The following is a 24529-nucleotide window of genomic DNA, read 5'->3' on the forward strand; positions in this document are numbered from 1 at the left end:
AAATCTCCTCAGCCTAACCAAATTTCGAACAAAAACCCTCAAACTGACCCAGCAAGCTCTTCAAAGAAGCCTAAGGAAAGGTCCATGGTCAAGGTCCACAAGAAAGTCAACAATCTGGAAGTTCTGAAATGTAGATGGTTCTCTCCCAGCTTCATCACCGCTAAAAAACCCTTCTATGAGTGGATTAAGAAGAATGAATGGGTAGGACTCTTCTCTCTCCCTGGGAAAACCTATCCTAGGTTAGTTAGGGAATTTTATTCCAATCTTCATGTTGACGAAGAAGATGCTGACTACTTAGAAACTTCCGTCAAGGGCCACAAGATTACAATCACCCCATCTTACCTAGCAACCTTACTCAACCTGCCAGAAGAAGGGAAAGAGTTTAGGACAACCAAAGAAACGCTTGACCATGTCAAAGGATTCTGCAAACCGAAGAATCACAAAGGAGAGATACCCAGCACCTGTATGGGGAAAAATCAGAAGATGGCTCATTATATATTCACCAACTTCATCTTCCCAAAGCTCAACTCACTATCGTCGGCCTCCAACTTCGAGCAGTGCTTCATATGGCACATGCTGACCTGCAACCCACTCAATATGCCGGTGTTTCTAGTCAGTGCATTTCAACGAGGAGGTAAGAAACTCAGACTGGGCTCCCTAATCACTAAAATCCTCGAAGATCAGAAAATAGAAACAATCAATGAAACTCAGAGTTTGGGAACTGAAATTACAGCGGCTCTGTTGTTTGGGTTAATATTCAACCAGCCTTTGAAGGGGACTGAAGATGTTGAGGAAGATGAAGAAGAAAATAATGTTGAACAGAAAGTGGAACCAAAGAAAGGAAAGAAAGCCATTGCTGAGTCTGCTGAGCCAGCAAAGACAAAAAAGAAGAGAAAAGCACTTGAAACGTGCTCAAAGGATATTGATACTGTCCCAAGAAAGGTACGAGCTGTATCTAAGGGGAAGAAAGTTGATGCTGACCAAACACCTAAGTCGGTAGAGGAACGAAAAGGGCAAGTTGAGCCTGAAGAGGAGAGTGAAGGAACTCCAGATCAACCTCTGCAGAAGAAAAGAAGAAGTTCTGCATTGAAAATTGTTGAAGCTGACCCCCTCGATTGGGTTGTCCCTCCCAAATCACACTTCGTCAAAAGTCTCGGTTGAACAAACCCCTGTTGAGCAAGAAGAGGAAGAACATAGAAATGATGACACTCAGCCTGATATTGAGGAAGCAGAGCATGTTGAGCAAACACAAACTGAGGATAATGCTGAGCAAGAGGAGAATCCCAATATAGAACTTCAAACAGTGGATGTTGAGCTCACAGAACATGACATGGCAGAAGATGAGATCAATGCTGAGCTTAGAGACAACTCCTCTTCTGACTCAAGTGAGGATATTCAAGCTGACCCTTCACCTCCTAAAGTTAAGACATTCAAAAGGCTAAAGAAGAAAGCCTACAAAGCACCTGTCATTGATCTGTTAGGTGATTCTCCACTTCGGGACCCAATTACCAGTCTGTATGACATCCAGTTTAGATACTTTTATAATAATACTGAGTCTCCTCCTAAGGAACCTGCGAAAAATCAAGCCTCTGTTACTCATACTGAGGAACAAGCCAAGACTCTGGAACATCCAAATTCTGCCGAGCAAGAGCTCGAAGTTCAAGATGCTTAAGATGGGGAGCAAACTATGGAACAACCTGCTCAACTTCCACATCATATTGAGCAGGTCAACACCTCTGTAAGTCCTTCACCGCAAACTCAAAATACACAGAATGTTGAGCACTCAGCTCCTCGTACTGAGCTAACACAAGGCCCAACCATTGACCAACCAAACCAATCTGATAAACAGCCAACTCCACCACCATCAAGTTCAACTTCAATTCCTGCCTCTAAGTCAAATCCTGCTGGTACATTGTCCTATCTGAGTGCTACTGAGTCTGGGTGCAGAATCATTGTCTCTACTTAATCTCTTCTTCAGGATTTGAATCCTATTCATACAGATGCTGCTGGGTCTGCAAATCTTGAGTCTTCCCAAATTCCATCCATCACTCCACTTCTGAACGAAATTCGGAGCCTTAAAGATCTCATCAGTGTTATGACCACGGTCCAGACACAGCAACCCAAGCAAGACCAAATTGCCAAGATAACTGAACTATTGCTCATGATGGTCAACCACATGAATGCACTTGAAGGCAAAGTCCAGAGTCTCTCTGACGTAAATCCGGGGTATGCTACTTCTACTAAGCTTAAAGACTACTTTGCTAAGCTGACCACGGACCTGGCCAACATTGGATCTACGGGTCATTCTGAGTATGCCACTTCTGCAGAGTTGAACCAACACTTCTCAAAGTTGACCTCTGATCTGAACTGCACACGTGAATTGATTTCCTCCACTTCTCAGTGTACTATTGATCAACTGAGTGAAGCTGTGCGTCTACTCAATGTCAATAAGGAAAAGATGGATGTTGACCCCATCAATACTGATGCACTTCTGAGCTTTTCGCAAGCCATACATGATCAACGCAAATTCTATGACTCAGCTGTACTCAAAATGTACCACCAATCCTATGCCCAGCTCACTAAGTCCGTCTCCTGGATCAGCAAATCTCATGAGTTTCTCATCAGCATACTGAGTAGCTCTCTATGGGTTCCTAGATCTATTTAAGATGATGGTGTTCCCGTTATAGATGGCCTGAGAGAGAGTACAAAGAGGTTGAAGCGTTATTCCAACGCCTTGTCTGCTGCTGCTAGAAATGATACTTTCATTCCTCCTCCACCCGATGATGGCAAAATGGGGGAGAAAGACAAGATGGAACTCAACACGCAGGTGGTGCATCAGGCAGCAAAGACAAAGGAAAAGACAAGTGTCAAGCTGTGCATCAAGCTCAAGCTACCTTAAAGAAGAAAAAGTAGCTTCAGGAATTAGCATGTATTTTGTGCTTGATATTTTTTTGTTCTTGCTATTTTGTATGCTTAATGGGTTAAGCTATGATAAGTACCATTCTATCTGAATTATCTAAATACCATGTCTAATGTTAGGTGCTAGAAGCTGATTGATCAAAATTGAACAAACAAGTAAAAGTAAACATATTCAGTATACGTTAAACACTAAAACAATCTGTGTATCAAACTGAGTATTTAACCATTTCTGAAAACTGACCTAGACTCATCTAAATTAGATCTTGGGAGGACTAGAATTGAACTAAGTCAGTGTAAGCAATGTCTTAAGTATATTCGATTAAATCTTGGAAGGTTTAGAATTAAGTTAGGACAATAGATGCAACCCTTACAGGGGAGTAATTTTAGAAATGTGAAAAATAATTCAATCATGGGGAATTTCAAAACTGAGTTCCATAATTATGTATTTTGCCAACATCAAAATGGAGGAGTTTGTTGAAACACCTTTCCACAAGATTTTGATTTGACAAAATCATCCATGATTAAGAGACAATTAAACCTAAGTGCTTTGATTTAATTGTACTAATCTTTTTGTTCAATGTTGAGTATAAACCTAAATGCAAAAAAATATAAAAAAGTAAGACAGGACGAAGTCAGCATGAAATCAAAGAACACGCTGAGTAAAATCAAACTCAGTATCAAAGAATAGAAGTCTGAAGTTCTACAAAGTTAAGTGGAATGGAACTCAGCAATAGAAGCCCTCTCAAACATTGTCTTGCAAGATAGAACTCAACATGGAAGTTGACAACAAACGAAGACAATGAATAACAAAGTAGAAGCTGAGTAATCTTCAGGACAGCATGAGAGATCCGTTCACTAGAAGACAAGTCTTGCAAACCTTCTGCACCAATAATTGAATCCTCGGAATTACGCAAAAGACACATTCCGAGATACATGGGTCAACAGATTATTGCTAAAAGACAACTGCCACAAAAAGACAACGTTTGCAGGAAGAAGACGAGTCTGACATCTGAAGAAATCAGAGGATAGGATTGGCCTGCAAAACCTGAAGCTGACCAGAAGCCGTCTCCTAAAAGAGCCGTTTTGGACTTAACGGCTAAATCATTTTCAAATGATCCTCCTCCAGGTCTTCATCTATATAAAGACAATCAAACTCCTTGGATCATTGCCGAAGTACAAAAAGAAAAATACAAGAGAGAAAAATACAAGTTCAAAGCATTCAAAAACAAGAAAGAGATCTTACACCCATTTTTTATTCCTGTGTAAATGTTAGATTGATTGTTTGTAATCATCTAAAGTGTTCTTCATTTGAAAAAGAACAACTTGTATTAATCGTGATATTAAGAGTGTTGTGTTGAGTGTTTGGTTGTAAACATTCAGTGGTAGAGAAATCTAAGCACTGGGTTGTGGTGCTTAGTAGGAGTTGAGTAGAAGAATAGAAGACGGTACTCTTGCATATTCAACTGCCTTGTAAACGGTTTGTGCTCTACCTTTAAAGAGCTCAGTATTAGATTCCAAAAGCCCGGAGGACTCTAGGGACTGGACGTAGGCAGAGAGGCCGAACCAGGATAAGTCGTACTAAGTAATTTCTAACTCTCTCAATAAATATATATATATATATATATATATATATATATATGTTCATGTGTTGTCTGTTGAATTTACTCAGCATATAAATCATTTAAACTGATACTGAGTGAATCAGAGTACTGAGTTGGAAGCTGACCACAGAAAGTGTCAATTCCCAACTCACTAGTAAAACAGCCTTAGTCAACATCTAACCAAAGCTGTCTTACATTAAGATCGGCCGTGCTGACCAAAAGCTGAGTTAACAAACTCATCAAAATTATCAAGTCAGTATAATTAAATTAAAAAAAAACTATATTAGTTCCTAACCCCCCTAGAACTAATCACACGGGACCAACACTTATCTCCATGCTTATTATCCTGTATTGCCCCCCTTAATTCTGCTTGTACAACTTTCATTTGCAAAACATGCTCAGCTCTAAAGATATTCATGGATTCCTAAATAGTTATGATATTGTAGATGTGTTTCTTTGTAATTTCATCCATGAACCCACGTTGGTCATGGTCAAGAGACCCTAGAGACGCTTTGATCTGCTAATCTATTGTTGGAGTGATTACTAGGGGCTCTAGTAAACTGTTAGTTGCATCAATGAGGCCTCGATTTCTTGCTAGCGGCGAAGCGGATGAAGAAGGAATATCGGAAGTCGATATTCTAAGTCGTAATGTTGTTTGATTCACGTTCACTGTACCACTTGATACTTGGGATTTCCAAACTTGACTTGTTGACTGTATTGTACTCCTGAAATAAGATAGAAGAAAAGTCAGAGAAGGGGGCGAAGTTCGGCAACTCCGTTTCGATGATTAAGTCAGTGAAAATACTGAGAAGTAAGCTTTAGAGTAATTGAGAAAGGAATCAGTTGTGTATACCTTAAGAAAATGCGACTGATATTTATAAAAACCTTGAAGGATATTCTAAATTTTAGTAGGTCTGCACATGGCAGTACCTTAATGGTATATTCATTTCGGGTACCTTTTGGGATTGTCCGCTCCTTCCGTAAGTTCCAACGAGAAATGAGGGAAATGAGAGTGTGTATTTAAATTTTATCTTATAATTGGGACACGTGTATTGGCAGTTATGCTTTTTGAGAAATCAACTTTCATTTATCTATATATGTGCTTCTTCCATAATTTCTTTTGTTGCGATAATATGATACCAACATCAAAAAGCAATATTATAAAGATTTTGTTTAGTTAATTTGTGTTGTTTAAGCTTTGTTGTTCTTAGTTGTTTATTATCTATTGGTGTTGATAGTCGGTAGATTTTAGTTAATTTTCTTTCCAAAATAGTTATAAAAAACAACTACTTCTCAATTATAAATAAACACTTTAACAGACTTTTGCCTCGACTTCTAAAATCAACTGTTATATTATCTAGGCTAATCGAACAGCTATAAAAGGCGGATATCTGTTAGAGATTAATATAAAGGTAATGATTGTCCTTGAACCTTTTGGTACAAATGGTTTCTTGACATAATATTTGAGTCTTTTAGATCAAGTGATTGAGGATTCGAATCATCACAATATCATTAGTTGGTGAATTTTAACATATGGTAAAATGTGCATGTGTCATACACACTTTAAGTTTATGGGTGCGGAGATGTGTCAGACAGTTATGACTGGATTTTAACTATCATTTTAAGATTTTGATTCAAATGATTTCTCGACAATATTTGATTCTTATAAAGAAAATTACGCTAGCATTTATTGCTTATATATAGGAATAAGGTACCATTTTAATTCTATGATTTTGGGGAACATATTATAATGTAGACTAAAGTAAAAAAATGTTTAACGTCGGATTTAATATATGGATGAAACAAGCATAAAACCAAAGCTCGTTTTCCGAACTCTTTGTCACATATCTGTAATGTTGGTTCCTTTCGCCAGATTTAATCATCAAGTAATTCATATGTCAATGATTAACACTCGGCTAAAGACAAAAAAAAATATCATGTCAGATGCATTTTTCGGATATCAACATCAACTGCTAGAGTTATATTTATAATTCATCGTTGTCCCATTTCCTATTTATTATCAATTTTGTTTTACGTAGCATAAAAAACAAAGCTCGTTTCCCGAACTCTTTGTCACATATGCGTAATGTTGGTCATTTCCTTAGACTAATCATTAATTGATATTCACGTGTCAATGATGTAATACTAGGCTAAAGATTAAAAAAAAAAGGTCATGTGAGATGCATGTAGTGAATCTCAACATCAACCGTTAGAGTTACATTTATTGTCCATCACTATCTCTTTTCCTAATTCTTATCGATTTTGTTTTATGTACACCATCATCAACACGTAGAAGTCAATTGATGATCAAATCTAATTAAAGAACCAACGTGACACATAAATGTCAAAGGAGTTGATGGAAAACAAGCAATAATTTGTTGTGTTGTTTTAGTTGGATTTTCGTTCGTTCATTTTATCTTATATATTTACGTATTTTGGTATTATTGTTTTAACCCGCAACTAAACATGATATTAATTGTAATTAGTCTGACATTGGTATATATAGAACTTGTAATTTGACATTAATTAAGTTTAATTAAGAAATGCAATCATATTACCTAGCTATAGCTAAAGGATCTAATAGATATACACATAGTATCCATATTTATTTGAGTAGATTTGGGTAGTCTACCTAGTGAGATTGCACGTGAGCAAAGCCATCCTTATACTTATCTTTCAATTAACTAATTAATTATTTCTGCTTGCATTAACCTGATGTAATATTTACCTCATTAATCTCTCTATTAATTTACTTTTTAACTACTTAAGTAACATTTAATCACACTTCATTATTGCTCCATATGTAGTAGTATAATAGAACTTAAATTATATGAGTATTTAAAATACTAAGATTTTAATAAAGGATAAGCTACAAAAAAAAATCACAAAAAAGATATATAAATATTTTATCAAATTTAAAAACTATTTCGTGGAGTTTGATTATCTTTTTATAGGATGAGAAGTTTTATAGTTATCGAATATAATGGGCTCGATCAATGTAAAATAAAATGTATATCATTTCGTTAAAAAAAATTGGTACGATAATAAATAAAATTGTATATTATTAATTTTTCGTTAGTATGATATATTAAATCGAGATCATACACCATTTTCCTCTGCCATTATATATATTAAAAAAATTGTAATAATTGAGGAATGACAGATTGAAAAGATCAACTTTCCAACTAATACCTTACACTTTCAATAAATATGTTAATTTGATTACAATTGATTAAAATTTAATAATTTATATTTGCACTTATGACAAATTTATCGGCACATTTTAAATAAATTTGAAAAATAAAAGGTTTGTTAAATAAATTTTCAGAGCTTTTGAAACAAAGCTATACTTTTTTTTTTTTTTTAAGAAACAAAGCAATACTTATTGGGCATGAAGTAAACTTGGAGATTTTGTACTTGTTAGACATATTATTAATTGAATTATGTTAGTGAAAAACTAATAATTACTTAAAATTAAGGGTGTCAAAATGGATTATCATATCGTAATAAAAATGATAATTTTATTAAATGAGACATACCATACGAAATGTTTTTAATCGCGTTGTTTAAAAAATTGGCAGCCTTCCATAAAATGGTGTGAGAGACGAATTTTATTTTTACGTCTTTTGATCTCTTTTTTGTATCTCACTGTTATTTTAATTCAAACAATAGATACAAAGTGTTTGATTAAGATTGAAAAACAATTGTTGGTAGCCATTTTTGAATGAAAATTATTAGCTAACATCCCGAGACGGATTCAAAGAGGTGCTATGGGGTTTGAGCATCCACTAATCACTAGAAAATACTGAAAACTCTGTAGAAACTTTGTACCGGTCTTATTTCTTTTTATATAAAACCACTTATAAAATATCAACTTAGCACTCATAAATCACATGAGAGCATCGCAAACACTCTCTGTCCTGAATCATGTATCTGTTACAGATAGGGTTGTAATCGAGTCAGTCGAGTTTTGGCTTGCTCATGCTCGCTCGTTAGAAAATTGACAAGCACGATCTCAACATCTTCTCACGAGTTTGTTCACGAGTTTTGCTTGTGAGCAGCTCATTAATTATATTCATAAACTTCGTTCATGAACTTCGTTCATGAACATCTCGTTAATTATATTTATTTGAAATTTCACTAACACAAAACTACATAGTTTTGAACCTACAAAACTACGCGTTTTACATTTTTCCCTTTATAAAAATACTATTATTAAAAAACAAATCGAACCAAATTTGCTCACAAATGTGTTAACATTATAATTGAGTTTGTTCATAAACCCTATATAATCGAGCATGCTCGCGAGCTTTCCAGCCGAGTATCGTCCTGCTCAAGCTCGATTAGTTTATAAAACGAGTTGAACACGATCGAACTTTTATCAAGCCGAATGTCGAGCCGCTCATGAACATGCTCGTGAGCTTTTGAATCGAGTTTCGTTATGCTCAAACTCAATTGGTTTATAAATCGAATCGAATAAGATCAAACTTTTATCGAGGCGAGTTTCATCCTGTCCAGCTCGACTGGTTTATAAATCGAGCTGAACAGATCCAAGTTCGAGCCGATACGTCGAGACGCTCATGGACATGCTCATGAGCTTTTTAGTTGAATTTCAATGTGCTCAAGTTCAATTGGTTTATAAATCAAACCGAACACGGTCGAACTTTTTTCGAGCCGTCTCAACGTTCGAGCTGAGTTTCATCGTACTCAAACTCGACTCGTTTATCAATTAAACCGAACAAAATCGAACTTTCATCGAGCTGAACAATATCGAACTTTTATCGAACCAAACATCAACCACTCAACTCGTTTACAACTCTAGTGATAGACAATAAACAACAACAAAAAGACACTCCATATTTATTTTCTTTTCCTAACAAAGTTGGAAACAGTAGTAACAGTGAGAAGTGAGTATATATTATACACAACAACAATATAAGAAAAAAAAAAGCAAGATCTTTAGAAGTAGGTGGAAAAGGGAGCATGGTGTTACCAAAGAATGACATGTATATTGTATCTACAGTAATGTCCTTTTTTATATTTTTAATGTTTTCATGTTTTTGCTGCTTCTCTCTCTACCCTCTCTCTCTCTATGATCACACAAATCAGTGTCCTTTTAAGAAGACTTCACCTCACTTCACTTCACTTCCTAGCCCTTCTCCTCTCTCTCTCTCTCTCTCAAAATCTTTCCCTAGTTGAAAACAAACCCTAAAAAGCATGGTGCTTTCCTTGAATGACATGTAATTCAAATCTACAGTTGTATCATATGTCCTTTTCCTAATTTCCTTCTTCTCACCTCCATTAAAAAGGACTGACTCTCTCTTTTCCTCACTCCAAAACCATATCTTTCTTATTTCCCCCCTCCACCAATATGTCTTCCTCCTCCTCAAAACCTGTATATGAACCAGTTAACATTCATGGTGGCTTTGCTCTGATCCAAAGGAACACTAATATTTCTCAAAATGGGGAAAAAAGAGGGAGGAGAAAACAGCCAGAACCAGGTAGGTTTTTAGGGGTTAGAAGAAGACCTTGGGGGAGATATGCTGCTGAAATTAGAGACTCAACTACTAAAGAAAGACGTTGGTTAGGTACATTTGATACTGCTCAAGAAGCTGCTTTTGCTTATGATAGAGCTGCTCTTACTATGAAAGGAAATCAAGCTAGAACTAACTTCATTTACACTCATGATCATAATTCATCTTTTCTTACTCCTTTTGATTTCAATGTCAATGTTGTTCAACCTTTCTTATTACCTGATCACCAAAAACTAGAGCAACCCTTTCATTTTATTCCACCAAAGATTGAAACCCTACATCAAAATCAAACTACCCATCATCAACAACAACAAACCCCCATTAGTGTTATTTCACCAAAGATTGAACCTGAGACTATTACTACTACTACTACTACTACTACCCATCAATATGATGATAGTTTTTTCTTTTCCCAGAATGAATCTAATTCTAATTCTGGTTACTTAGACTGCATTGTGCCTGATAACTGCCTTAGACCACCTAATTCCAATCCCACAAACACTCCAAATGATCAGAAGTTAGGGTGTTTTTCCACTCAAAATGATGGTTTGAATGAAATCTGCAACTTCAACAATGGTTTTTGGGGAGATCAAGATGAACAGCAGCAATGGGATGAGCTTTCTGCAATTATTAACAATCCAGTAATGGTGGAAATGGAATCTTTATATCCTAATAATAATAATGTATCTCAAGCTTCTTCTTCTTGTTATGGTGGTGGTGATATGGTTGACTTTGGCTATTCATCACTCTTTTAATAACTAGCTCTAGGGTTTGTTTGTTTTTTGCCCTAGATGTTCTTCATGTTCATGCACTTGTTATTTTGTTGTCTTTTTCTAATGTAATTAGACTCAAAATGTGTATTAGTATGTCTTAATTATGATTATGATTAATTAAGAGTTCTAATTAAAGAAAGAAAGAAAGTGAGTTGAAAAGTTGGTTAGCTTGTTTTGAGGGCAGAAAGTTATATGTAGTTATCTTCCTCATTATTTCTTGTCTGTCTTTACGGCTATTTGCCTCATCTTTTGTCGACAATGTTAACCTCATATATAGTGGATGACGCATCTCTTCTTTATTCACTAATAATTCTCATCATTCATTAATCACAAAAAAATACCTAACCAATTTCACTTTCACCTCTTAAATTTTGATTTGGTGAAATTTTAATATCTTAACTTTGATTCTTAGGTTTAATACATATCCAATCCCGGCCTTTCTACCATATCGACTTGTTTGAAACTACTTCTCCGTTATGTCAACGGTGTTTTTGTTACCTCAACTTGCTTAAAATAACGTTTTCATTACCTCAACTTGTTGAAACTGTTAGTAGCATGTAGAGCGTGTGGTACCTCTATGGATAATAGGATTAGCCGCGACATTTTAAGCAACTTGAGAGGATAAAAATATTGTTTTTGTTTAAAGGGTAATTAGGTGTTTAGATACAAGTCGGAAGGATCCTTATACATAGAATTGGCATGTCCGGCGTTCACGATATACTCCTTAATAAACAAAACTTCAATTTTCTTCAATTTGATCGCGGAGTGTTAAGTGTCTACAAGTGCCCAATTGAAATCTTTTGGTGTTTTTATCCTTAAAAAATTAAAACTCCGTACATAGGTTTCCATGAAATTTTCCAACGATGCTCAAACCTCCTCCCGACCCCGTAGATCCATCTTTGGCGGGACGGTTTTCACCCACTAAAGTATATATTTTTAACCAAAAAAAAAAAGTTGTAAGGATAAATTTCAGCAGAACCAGAGTTTAAAAGGCAAATTTTTACTAAGTACATACACTGCAGTTTTCATCCCAAAGGTTGCTACTGTTTAATTACTTCATTTGTGTCTAGCATAGTTACAATCAAAAAGGAAAACACTTAAATGGGTGCTGAATAGGTTTCCAATACTATGGACAATTTCTTCTAGTTCCAACTTCCAAACCCTTTTCATTTCTAGTCCAAATACTAAGCAGGAGACACTAGAGACAGAGATCAAAATTGGACCAAACCAAGTAAAAATTTCTACTAACACTTTTAGTCCTGGACCATTGTGATGATGACACATCAGCATTACAGCTGACATGTCATCATCTGAGTGGTCCAAAAGGCTTGAGTGAAAATAGGTCAGAAGTAGAATTGAGTAATTAGATGACAGAACTGCAAAGAAACAGGAGTAGAAGAAGACTATAATAATAATAATAATAATAATAATAATAATAATCTCTCTGGTTGCACAGTTAAAAGGAAGTCTAGAGCTAGGTAAGTAAGAACATAGCATCAGCCTTTGCTGCAATTCAAATCTTGGAATATTGTTTTGAGAATTTTAGAGTTTAATGAGGGACCCATCATCATCATGTAGAAGAAGTAGGTTGTTACCTATATAAGACTCCTTAACCAAATCAAATGAGAATCCTTCTCTGCTGTGAATTGAATTGAATTGAATTTCACCTACTAATGTAGCAGAATGGCTTTCAATGGCTGCCTGCCTTGCAGGATAGAAAGAAAGAGAGAAGAGAATATTGATAGAATCCCTAGAAAATTCAATCATGATTAACGGCTTTCTTCTCAGTCTTCATTCAAACACAGTATATCACTTTCAAACTACAGGGTTTAAATCTTTTAACCCAATTCATAACTGACAGCTAAGAGATTCAGATATATATTAGACCAAAATCACAACTTGGTTTTCTCCAAGTTTCAAACTTTGCGTCTCAAATTGAAGCATATGCTCACAAAACAATCATCATCACATGTAATAATAACTCAATTAAAGTATGCCTCAAACATTTTAAGGCATGCCTCAAACATTTCTTTTACTGCTTGTATTTGGGCGAATGGCCGATTAATACTCCGAACTCTTGAGATGTTTCATTAGCCCAATGAACTCGCTTAAAGTGATATGATTAACCCTTTAAATCTTACATAGAGGAGCAAAGTGATAACTTAAACAAGATAATAGTTATATCACTTCAAATTAAGTTCATGGACCAATGAATCACTTTAAGCAAATTTAAAAGACCAATAGATCATTTTAGTTCAAAGGGCTAAATGAGATATCTCAAAAGTTCAGAGGGCCAAGTAGATTATTTGGAAAAATACAAGACCGAACCTGGTCAAGTTTTCTTTTATAAACCTGCAAATGATAACACATCCACATTTTCACTTTCCCCAAGTGCCCTCGAAAGGGCGTCAGAGAGGGTGAAAACCCCAGAGAATCCGGACCTTGTCGCACCACGAGATGTTGTCTGCAAGTCAGGTTGTTTGGGAATGCAGTCCAAACAGGACAGTAAATTCTGGACAAGGCTAAACACAAAGCTCTCTATTCTTTTGCAGGACAAGATTTAAGTGATATTGTACATACAGAGAAGCTAATGCAAAGATATTAAAATGGAGATATGCAAGAAAGAAATGGTTATTACAGAGTCAAGACTGATTTTTTTCATATAAATTTGTATTTGATAATAAATTTATCAATAACAATGTCGAGCATTTTCAATTGTCAAAGCATAACTATGTACCTAATCACATGTAAGGTAAGCATTTGAATGCTTCCTTTCAGTCTCTGTAATTACTTCTCTTTTTCACAATAAACCCCAGACAAAAAAAGGAGGGGGAACAAGGAAACCTTCAAATTCTTTTTCTGGACAAATTGGAAGCCTGTTCCCAACTATAACGAAAATCGTAAAATGATAGACACGAAGACAGCAGCTGATTTAAAAAGAAGAATCCTATACGACTTTTTTTTTCGGTTTTTGAAAGGGCTGTAAGCATAAATAAACACAACAAACTTCTAAGATTGGGCACCTGGATGCAGTGCAGGTGCAAATTGAGCCCGAGGGAGCTGCAGATCTTCGTAGTTATTCGAAAGAAAAGTGGACAGCTATATGGGGTTTGCTGAAAGTTTTGATTTTGGCCAGAGTTTATTAGGATATAAGAGCTGAGCTGGCCAGCAAGATTCTATGGACACAGAAATTATCGGACCTAACGTGTTCTAGACCTGAATCGTGGAACCATTGTAACTGGAAAACAAGACCCTCCTATTTGAAGGACTACAAAAAGAAAATAAAGGAAAAAAAATGTTTCATGAATTTGATCAAAAAGTTGTTTGATATTTTTGCTTAGCTTCAAGGGCGAGCCTCGTTGCTGCTATTGCTGCTACCAGCTGAATGGTCGGACCTCTGGCTGGACTGTTGCACACCAGATTGGGGGATGGGGAGGCCACTCTTCGAAAATATTGACCCTACCAATCCACTAGACGTGCTCGTTGATGAAGACATCCGGGTTGAACTAGAGTCCTTACTTGACCCCGAAATAAGCTCAGGCCGCAACTCCGAAGACGAAGATGATGGGGCTAAAGTACCTATTGAAGAGCCCACAGGATATGGTGCAACAGGCATATCAGAAAGAGAAGATGCAGATGGACTGTAACTCAATGTCCCCATTGGATGATCAAATTTGCACGCGGGTCCAAACTTGCACTGCCCACGTAGCGTATAGTGTGTACAATGAGGTGCCCCCTGCCAAACATAAAGAACATATCACAGATGGAGACTCAAGTTACAACCAAACATGCACAATTGAACTAATGGAAACCATCAAAAATCCTTGGAACTTTACATTATGTAACATTTAAGTCCGATTCTACAAAAATTCATTAAAAGATAAATGAATTGATGAGGGGAAAATAGGTACTTAACCATAATTTTTTGTCACATGGATGAAAAAAAGTCAATGATTTAGTCAAACTTGTCCATGTCATCAACAACAACAACAACAACAACAAAGCCTTAGTCCCGAAATGATTCGGGGTCGGCTAACATGAACCATCATATAAAACCGTGAAATCAAGTCGTGTCAGTGACACAAATTCTCTCCCTCCACTCTTTCCTATCCACTACCATATTTTTCTCAATCCCCAATAAACTCATATTACTCTCGATCACCCTCCTCCAAGTTTGCTTAGGTCTTCCCCTACCCCTCACCACTACATCCCTTTGCCACTCTTCAGTCCTCCTAACCGGCGCATCAAGTGCTCTCAATTGATGTAACCCCTACTTTTGTCCTAATTATTTCATTACTCACCCGATCCTTTCTCGTATGACCACACATCCATCTCAACATACGCATCTCCGCCACCGACATCTTATGAGTGTGACAGTGTTTCACTGCCCAACACTCCGTACCATATAACAGTGTTGGTCTGATTGTCCATGTCATCGTTTCATTAAAAAAATTACGCATTTTTGTTGATTTTGACTTTAATGTTACGGAATGTACGGTTCAAGGATTTTTATGTCAAGATATGAAGTTTAGGGGGCAACAGTTCAAAAGTCATGGATGTATTTTATCCTAATATAACTGGTTGGCTTATCAAGGGACTTGTCAAAGGATGAGGAAATTATTGAAATTAAAGGAGTGTCACGTCGGATGAAGATATAGATACCAGGTGACAGGGAATTCCAAATTGCCAAGTCAAGTGAGCCACTAACTAACATGCAACCACATTGCATAACAACAAAACATTCGAGGATGCAACAAACTCAACCAAGTAATAATGTCTCAACATTGTTTCCTAACCAGGAAAAATCAGTAAGCAATGACAAGACAACACAAGCACCACTTGTAAAAAGAATCACACAAATAAAAAACCTCAAAGTTGGGTTCCATGACCGTGTAAGAGTATGCTAAAAGAATGCACATTATTCAAATGAATTAAATGCTGGGGAGAGAAAGATGTGATGAAGACTATTGGCCAGGAAAATCAATGCAAATCATAGCATACACACCATGCAGTCATGCGTATGAGGGTCTTTAACTGTTTAGTGTCAATTTAAGAAACTGTTGAATTTGTTTCCCGAAATAGAAAAACTTAAGGATATTTGTATACTTGAAATGAAATGGGAATGCAGGAAACATGCCATCGCCTCCTTTATGAGGAGCCATTTTGAGAATTAAGATAAGAAAAAACAGCATCCACCTATGCATCCAATTCACAAAGAGAAATGACTCATAAATGTCTTGCCGTTACGTATTCTAGTCATGACACCCTGAAAACATAGCAGACGGAAAGTTGAACATAAGCATTTTCATATAAAGCAGCACCATGTCAATCATCAAACAGTATTCTCCGCAATGCTCAATGTTACTTCCAGCACATTATCACTTGGAAACAAAAAATACCATATAAAAAAGCCAATCTGCAAATTACAACTGACAAAGAATGGCACAGATACATACATCTTACTAGCAAAAAAAAAGAGGTAATGAAAGAATCATTTTATTTGCTCCTTTTGGCAGAGGAGAAAAAATACTTCATGTTCCAATCTTGAAGACAAATGTTGGAAGAGATCTTGAAGATAGATAGATTATCAAAATTTGGATTTTGTGACAAATAATGATTTTGACTGTAGTATAAAAAAACAGCAGTATATGGTAGAATTTCACCTGTCACTTGCTGCAAAAATAACAGAGAAACTAGCAGATCCCTTCAATGCATTAACCATAAACTAGTGTTTTCCAGTAACAAAATTGACAAGGTCTTTCAACAGAAGACAAGTCACCAAGTTTCAAATTTCAACTAATAAAAAAAAAGTTAAGACAATGTTCAGCAGCAGAATTGGCAAATAATTAATTAACTCTAAAAAGTGAAACACTGGATCTGGATGCACAAAAAAAGCACAATTACATTTTCCAGAATGACATGGAAAGCTAGAGAATTGCAATACAGAGAATGATCAACTGGGCTTAAATAGGCATGTGACTACACAATCTAACGGAAACTAGAAACTAGAACGTATTCAGACTTAAGAGTATCATGATGAAAAATGGAAAACTTTCCAGAGCTCCATTAGGCAATTATTTTAACCAATGAAAGCACAGAGATGAAATAAAAGGCTGCTATTCTGACTTGCATGTTATATATTATAATCAAGGACAAGACATTCCCTACTCAACATAGGAAGAACATATGATTCATGCACAATTCAACCGTCCACCAAACAAATTGACCCCAAAATTGGTAATAAATTCTCTAACTGAAAACCCAATTCTAGCACTGAGCAACAGATGGCAAGGCAGGAAGGAAAACAGCCATTCTTGAGCTGTGGTTTCCAAAACAGAAGAAGAAGAAACAGAGAAACATTAGTAGCACATTTGTATATGATTACTTTCTCTAACAAACACATTCACAAAGCACAGGTATGGTTGAATTGTGCATGAATCATAGCATTTAGCTGAAGCATAATTTCCACAGGAGGACGAACTACAAAAAAGAGATGACAGACACATTTAGCAGAAATGATCATGTCAATGACAGCAAGCGAGATGAAAGGAGGAAGAACGGGACCAATTACGTAACTGCAGCACATGTTCGCATCAGTTAACAAATCCACATTGACTGAATCACATACAAGGTAGATGATAGAATTTATATCTAATGTCAGGATAGTAATAACTGATTTCGTGATATAGAACACAACAACAAAAAGAAGTTCTGAGAAGAGGCTCACCGGACGTAGAGGAAGACCAATGGGGCTGAGAACAACATTTGCTTTTGGTGCAACCATTTCAGGCGGATGATGGTATCTACATGAGGATCCAAATTTACAATCACCATTTTTCATGTAATACTGACATTCGGGTTGGCCAGGCCTTTGTGGAAAAGAGTGTTCTTTCTGGCTGCTGCTTGAAGGGCCAACTGAACTTGGCATTGGTTGATAAGCTCCTGTATAAGCAGGTGCTGAAGGGGATAGCTGTGTTATCCCGTAAACTCCCGGTCCAACTGTTGGCTGAGTACCAGGAGATGCATGAGGACTTACAGATGTCTGCACCAGACAAATGACATAAAAACAGTACTTGTTTTTCACAATGCTTTAGCAAATAGATGGAAAAAAAAAACGAACATACCGGGTAGGGACTCCAGCTCGGATATGGAACTACACCTGGGGAAACCAGCATTGGACCATAAGGACCTGGTACATATGAGCCGTGCAGTAAAGGAGGAGGCCTTGCAACTACTAATCCATACTGTTGAGAAGAAGGGAGAGATTGAGACTGAACGGCCGGATACAATGCCTGAGCAGGTACAGGGGCAGGGACAGGTGCAACTTGTGGCGGCAGTGATTGTGCTGGAATCTGCAAGTTAGCAGGCTGCGGGTGATGGAATTTACACGTTGCACCGAACTTACACTGCCCTGTTTTCACATAATATGTACATTCTTTCTCGCCCTGTTGAGAATTAAAGACAAAGTAACAAGCAAACTTAACTTCAGGTCCACGAACTAAAAGTAGAAAAATAAACATCAATCAAACAAGTCAGCAGACGAATATACAGACCGGACGCAAAGGGTATCCGTAATAATTTAGTGACACAGGACTAACAGAACCACCTCCCTGTTTAGGATGGTGGTACTTGCAGGAAGCACCAAATTTGCAGGTCCCGGTCCGCATATAATACTGCAAAACAAGTAAACAAAAGTACAATCAGTACAAAACAAAATCCCCATTCCTGCAACCAAAGACATCAGAAAATAACAACAACTCTAATTTAGCCCTATAGAGAACCACATTATGAGGAATACTGTCATGACTTCATAAAATGCCCAAAAATGGCATATATAATGAGATTGAAATGGAGTACCTGACACACAGGTTGGCCGACTCGCTCCGGGAATTCGCCAGGACCAGTTCTTGGAGCACCTAATACCTAAGCAATGTTCATAGATAGAAACAAACTTGATCAATTAGAAAACGAGTGATAGATCTTATCACATGCTCAAAGCAACACTGAGTTCAATTTCAATTGGAAAACGACAAGATCAAAAGGAACAAAGGGCGCTCATTGATGACTTTGAAGCAAAGAATCAAACAGTTAGAATACAAACTTAAATTGATGACAAAAGCAAAAGGAATCAGCTGAAAATTACCGCGCCACGGTCACGCGGGTGATTGAACCGACACCTAGCTCCATACCCGCAAAACCCGGTCCTCAAGTAATAGATACAATCGGCTTCGTCGGGTCTCTCTGGATACCCAGATTCTTCTTCCCCTAAACCCAGCTGCCAAACACCCTCTACATTCATAAACGAAACCAAACAATCACAATCCAAAAAACGAAGATCGCTCTCAGAATAATACCCATTTTTAATTTCTCTCCACATTCAATAAACAACCCCAAATTGGAATGCAGGTTAAATGAACTAACCTTCAAGCCCAGTTTCAGGCCCCGGCGCTGTCCATTCCGGCGACGGATCGGACTGCGAGCCCTCCTGAGTCCGACCGTACCGGTCCATCCCCGAATTTCGCGGAACGGATAGAATGAGGCTCCGATCAAATGGGGAGCAGTTCTTCTAGAGAGAGAAAGTAAAAACAAAACAGAAATAGAAATAGGAAAAGTTTCAGCTTTTTGGATTTTTGATTTTGGGGTGCTTTCTTTTTCACTCTCACAACACACACACAGACAAACTCGCACAGTGTTTGGGTTTGATGGTTTTAGCCGTTTCTCTCACTACTTTTTTTTTCTTTCTTCTCTTTCTCGCTCTATCAGAGCTTTCAAAGTAATGGTTTTTTCTTTTCTTTCTTTTTTTTTCTCCCCCTTTGATCTTTCTTCCTTCCTAGTGGTTTATATACGCGCCAAACAGAGAAGAAATCACCTAAATTAATGGTAATTAAATCAATTTAATTAAGTTTAATCAAGGATTAAAAACTTAATTAAATTGGAAGAAGTGTATGTGTTAAGGAAGAAGCAGAACAGAACAGAACTCAGCTCAGCTCAGTTAACCAACCAAACTGTTGTCCGAATTCTCTTTTTTTTTTAGGGTTGTTAAATGACTAAAAAACCCTTGTCCTTTTGACGGTGACTTGGAAATGGACGTGTTTGTTGGGTCTGACAAAGTTGTCTTTTCTTACCAATAGAAGAGTTAGAGTATTAATTAACTGATAAAACTAAACTAATCCTCTACAAGTGAGTGTAATAAAGTGAAAAAGAGGGTAACGTGGCATGAAATGAGGATCTTCCTTAATTTTGTAAAAGGTTTATCAAATTTATTATTTTCTTTTTTATACTTTTTTTCTTTAGTTTTTTACAATATATATATAAAATTGACTAGTAAGAATCTTTATTTTAAAAAAAAACGTGCAATTTACGAGTTATAAAATTATATTTATTATTTTTTTTAAATAATAAAATAAATTTTATAGTTTAATTAAGTCAGTGTGACACAGTGTATATAATATTTTATATTTATTTTAGTTTTAAAATTTAAATTTTTTAATTGTATAAATTAAATATTTTTTAACACGATAATACATTCAATTATACGTTGTTGCATACTCATTTTTATATAATATGATTATTAACACTATAAATTTTAATATTTTGACTATGTGAAAAAAATTCATAATAATTTTTATAATATAATTTCTAAGAAAATATATTTAAATTCATCATTAATTGAGAACAGAAAGAATAATAATTTTATTAAATTGAATAACATATATAATAAAATTATAATTGAATATAATAAATCTTCGGATGAATGGAAGAAGAAGATTTTGAAACCTAATTAGATTTGTCTTCTCAATACATATTTTACCGCAATCGACAATCTTCTCAAAAAAATACAATAAAAGTGTGAGTCAAACTCTCATTCAATCTATCGAGTTATCACCAGCAAACCAAGAAATAGAATGAATGAATTGAAACAAAAGTTATGGAAGCTAAACAAAATTTGTCACATATAAAAATGAATTATTTATCTGTTTCGAATAAGCGTTGGTCACTCTTATCAGAAGACTATTGAAATTTTTTTCTCAATAAATTCGCCTAGTGAATAATTAATCTTACACACGTTAATGACAGTTAATATAAGTGTAACCACTGAAAACATTTACATGATTAATAATAAACATTAATTCCATTAATAACATTTAATTATCCAGTAACTACCATTTAATTTTTATATTATTAATATCTTACTAAAGAGAAAATATTGATTTTTATTTTTTATATATACATCAATATTTGTTGATGTATCACTCCTAAAATTTATTTTTAGGTTAAGTATATATATATACTAGTCGAAGTCTCGCGTGATGTACGGATGCGATATTTTGTCAAATATTCAACTTTAAACGTATGAAATAAAAAAAATCTTTTCAATAATACATAAATTGAATCAAATTGAAGAACGTAATAATAATTAAAAGAAAAATAAAAAATTTACTTATGGTCCTGAAAAAACTAAAGTGCAAAAGGCGAGCATAAGTAAAGATAAAAGTTATTACATTGGTGTAATCAAATATCTTTGATAACCAAAATCGAGAAGAAAAAAGATCTAAAAAAACAAAAAATATATAAGGAACTTAAAAAAATAAAATAATAGTAATAGTTTGGAGACTTTCTCTAAATTATTACCATTGTTTGGTCTTCTTGCTTTTCTTTTGTCACACCTCTTTTATCACACTTAGCTCTGTTATCTGCTTCCAGTATTCAAGCTCACCCACAATTTCATATATAATTGTTCTCCAGAGAACATATTATAGACAAGAACCTTTTTTTTTTTACAGAGTTGATACAGAGACAAAACAATAATCAATTCCCTCTCCAAATAATCAACAATTAATCTACTAACTAAATAAAAGAAGATAGAAAATTAAATAAAAATCACTACTACAATAAAAATTAAAATCAATATTTAAACCTAAAATTAGACATAATTTGTCAATTTTGGTGGTGATGGTTAGTGATAATGAAGGGAACGAAAATTTAATCCAAACATTCTCGCAACGAAAATCAGTTTCTCTAAATCTTCTCTCAGTGCTCTTCTTTTTTTCTTTTTTCGAGCAATTATACAATTATTCATTTATTTTACCTACACCTTTCACATAAGATCTTTAAATATATTTAGGAGGTCGTACTAGCTATCGGTTTTGTTAATCTTTTTGGCTCTTCCTTCACATTCTTGTATTCTTTTATTTTTTCATTAATATATCGGGCTTCGGGTTTGGAGGTGCGGGCAGGGGTGCCAACCTAGTTGGGATGCTTGCGCAAAGCTCTTCCGAAGTTTCCTACTTTTAATAAAAAAAATAAAAATGATGTAGTTTCTTTATAGACACATCAGACGTTAAATAAAATTACTTTCGAACGGTTAAAAATACAAACTTTGAATATAAATAAAGTGAGTAATACGCTATTAACCGAGTTTTATGTTCAAAATTGATTTTTTTTTTTTGTTATTATAAACTTAATGCATGTATTATATTGACTGATAGCTCAATGTATCAATTAGCGAGTAAAATAAATTTTTACTTTTCAAGTTCATATAATTAAAAGCTTATAGCAAATTTAAAATAAAGTTAGAAAAATAGCTAACACGCCATGTGATTAAGCCACACGTTGTGTAAGCTGTGTGAGTTTTACAAGCAGCAGGAAAAATGCATCCACACAATATGTTGAATAGGCACACGTCGTGTGGAGGCACTGAAAAGCTTCTGCCAAAAATTAAACGTTTCACACAATGTATGACTTAACTTACACGCCATGTGAAGTGTGAGATAGAAAATCGACAGCACCACTCAAGAATGGTTCGGGGATTCAGGACCGTGGGACGCATCAACGAGCTAACAACCGAACCAATTGCTCACTCTGAATTCTAACACCTCATTTACACATGTGCAAAAGCCATCAACAACCCATTACTCACTAACCCAAGATTTAAGGAAGAGTTTGATGAATTGGCTGAAGAATGGAACAAAAATAGGAGAAGTGGAATGAATTCAAGAGATGAGAAGAACATGAGAGTGAATTAAGGATGAGTATGCAATATGGGCATCCACCCTATCTTGAAAAAACTATAAATAGGACTCAAATCTTCCTTTCCAAATCCCAACCAACAAAACAAAAACACCTACACTATATCAAAATTACTCTAGACTTTGTTCATCATTTTCCTAAGTTTCCATCTCTAATTTCATTCCAAAACCTCACTTTTAGCCTCAATTTGCCTTTTAGAAACTTGTTTTTAAAGTTCTTACTTATCATTTGACTATCAATCCTGAGTCCAAAAGTTAATATTTTCAAAGTTCAAAGTTTGACTAAAATCAGTTTCTGTCAATTTTTCTACATTTTATCCAACAAATTCATTTTCACATTTCAAACTCTTTACGTCCCGTTTTCATCCTCAATTTTTATACACACTCGTTCTTAACGTCTTGAATTTGACTTTAGTCTTTCGTTTCGCCTTATTTTGTGTCTGAAAGCTCGTTTTACAAGTTGTTCTTTACACATTAATTCATTTTACACTTTCTGCCTGGTTTTTACAGTTTCTGCCCATTCTCGGCCTCTTAAAGTCTATTTTTGCTCTCAATTCTTATACATGCTTGTTTTCGACATCCTAAACTTCACTTCAGTCTTTCGTTTTGCCTTATTTCGTGTCCAAAAACTTGTTTTATAAACCCTTCTTTGGATCCCAAATCATTTTCCACAAGCTGCCCAGCTTTTACATGTTCTGTCCAGTGCTTCCATTTTAACATTTACAGACCCTTAGAGTTTGATTCGGACCCTAATTCTTACACACACTTATTCCTAACATCCTAAACTTTGTTGTAGGCTTTCGTTTCACATTAATCTGTATCTGAAAGCTCATTTACAAGCCATCCAAAGTGAGACACAAATCCTAAGCCAAATATGTCCAAACTAAGCTACTCATTCCATTCTCAATCTGTTTAAACCAGAAACCCACAGATGAAATCAGTCCTGATCTTTGTCGTTCACTCAAAGTGCTCATAGTATTCGCAGATCCAAAGTCGGCCATAGTTCAATGCCTCCTCGAGATAGCTAATTGTGGGTCCGAGTTTATCATTTCAATTTCTAATTTCATTTTCTTTATTATAATTATAGCAATTCAATTCATGCTCATGTTACTGGTTTTTTTACATCCAATTGTGCAATTGGTTTAGCTATATGTTGATATAGAAATTATTTTAATTGTATATATTTACCATCAACAATTGTACTCATACTCATTTTGATATCAATAGAATAGCCCCTTTTCACCAAATCGTGTGTCAATTTCGCACTTTTATTTCCCTTTACTTACCCACAATAGCTTAAAATCATCTAGCAAAGCTTTTATAACAATGCTAGGAGTCCAATAGGGGCTTTTTCAATCCCTGCGTTTCTCGCCAAATCGTTTCGATTAGATTTTAAGTTTTGGCGCGCATAATCCATATACTTAACCATCCATATTAATTGAGAATTAACTTCTCTGGTACGCCCACACCCAAACCACACATGACAAGGTTGAAATTAGCATTATTATAAAAAAATATCGCTAATAATTTTTGGCACGCCCAGTGGACCTTTGACAAAAATTACAATACTTTTTTCCTACAGCACATCCATAATTTTTTCCACAACCATGTTTTATTTTTCACGATTATCAGAACTTTGGTGACTTTAGCTTCCAAAACACATTAGTCTTAGT

The 24529-nt window shown here is 35.4% G+C and overlaps 2 protein-coding genes across 3 annotated transcripts; one reads left to right on the forward strand and one right to left on the reverse strand.

Moving 5' to 3' along the window:
* The first annotated feature begins 9891 nt into the window (after window positions 1-9891).
* On the forward strand, window positions 9892-10809 carry LOC136217471 (ethylene-responsive transcription factor ERF086). Its single transcript, XM_066004074.1, has one exon. It carries the CDS (start codon window positions 9892-9894, stop codon window positions 10807-10809), a length of 918 nt encoding a protein of 305 aa, XP_065860146.1.
* Window positions 10810-13462: 2653 nt separating this feature from the next.
* LOC136219931 (zinc finger CCCH domain-containing protein 34) lies at window positions 13463-19776 on the reverse strand. 2 transcript variants are annotated; one of them, XM_066007529.1, is made up of 7 exons: window positions 19249-19776; window positions 18971-19116; window positions 18685-18750; window positions 18381-18500; window positions 17952-18272; window positions 17555-17833; window positions 13463-14563 (listed from the first exon to the last, which is right to left on the reverse strand). In XM_066007529.1, exons 1-7 carry the CDS (start codon window positions 19334-19336, stop codon window positions 14171-14173), a joined length of 1413 nt encoding a protein of 470 aa, XP_065863601.1. In that variant the 5' UTR covers window positions 19337-19776; the 3' UTR covers window positions 13463-14170. The 2 variants fall into 2 exon arrangements, with proteins under 2 accessions (XP_065863601.1, XP_065863600.1); XM_066007528.1 differs by having other exon boundaries at window positions 17555-17869; window positions 19249-19773.
* Between the last annotated feature and the right edge of the window lie 4753 nt (window positions 19777-24529).

This window comes from Euphorbia lathyris, chromosome 2 (assembly GCF_963576675.1).
Source record: "Euphorbia lathyris chromosome 2, ddEupLath1.1, whole genome shotgun sequence".
NCBI lineage: Eukaryota > Viridiplantae > Streptophyta > Magnoliopsida > Malpighiales > Euphorbiaceae > Euphorbia > Euphorbia lathyris.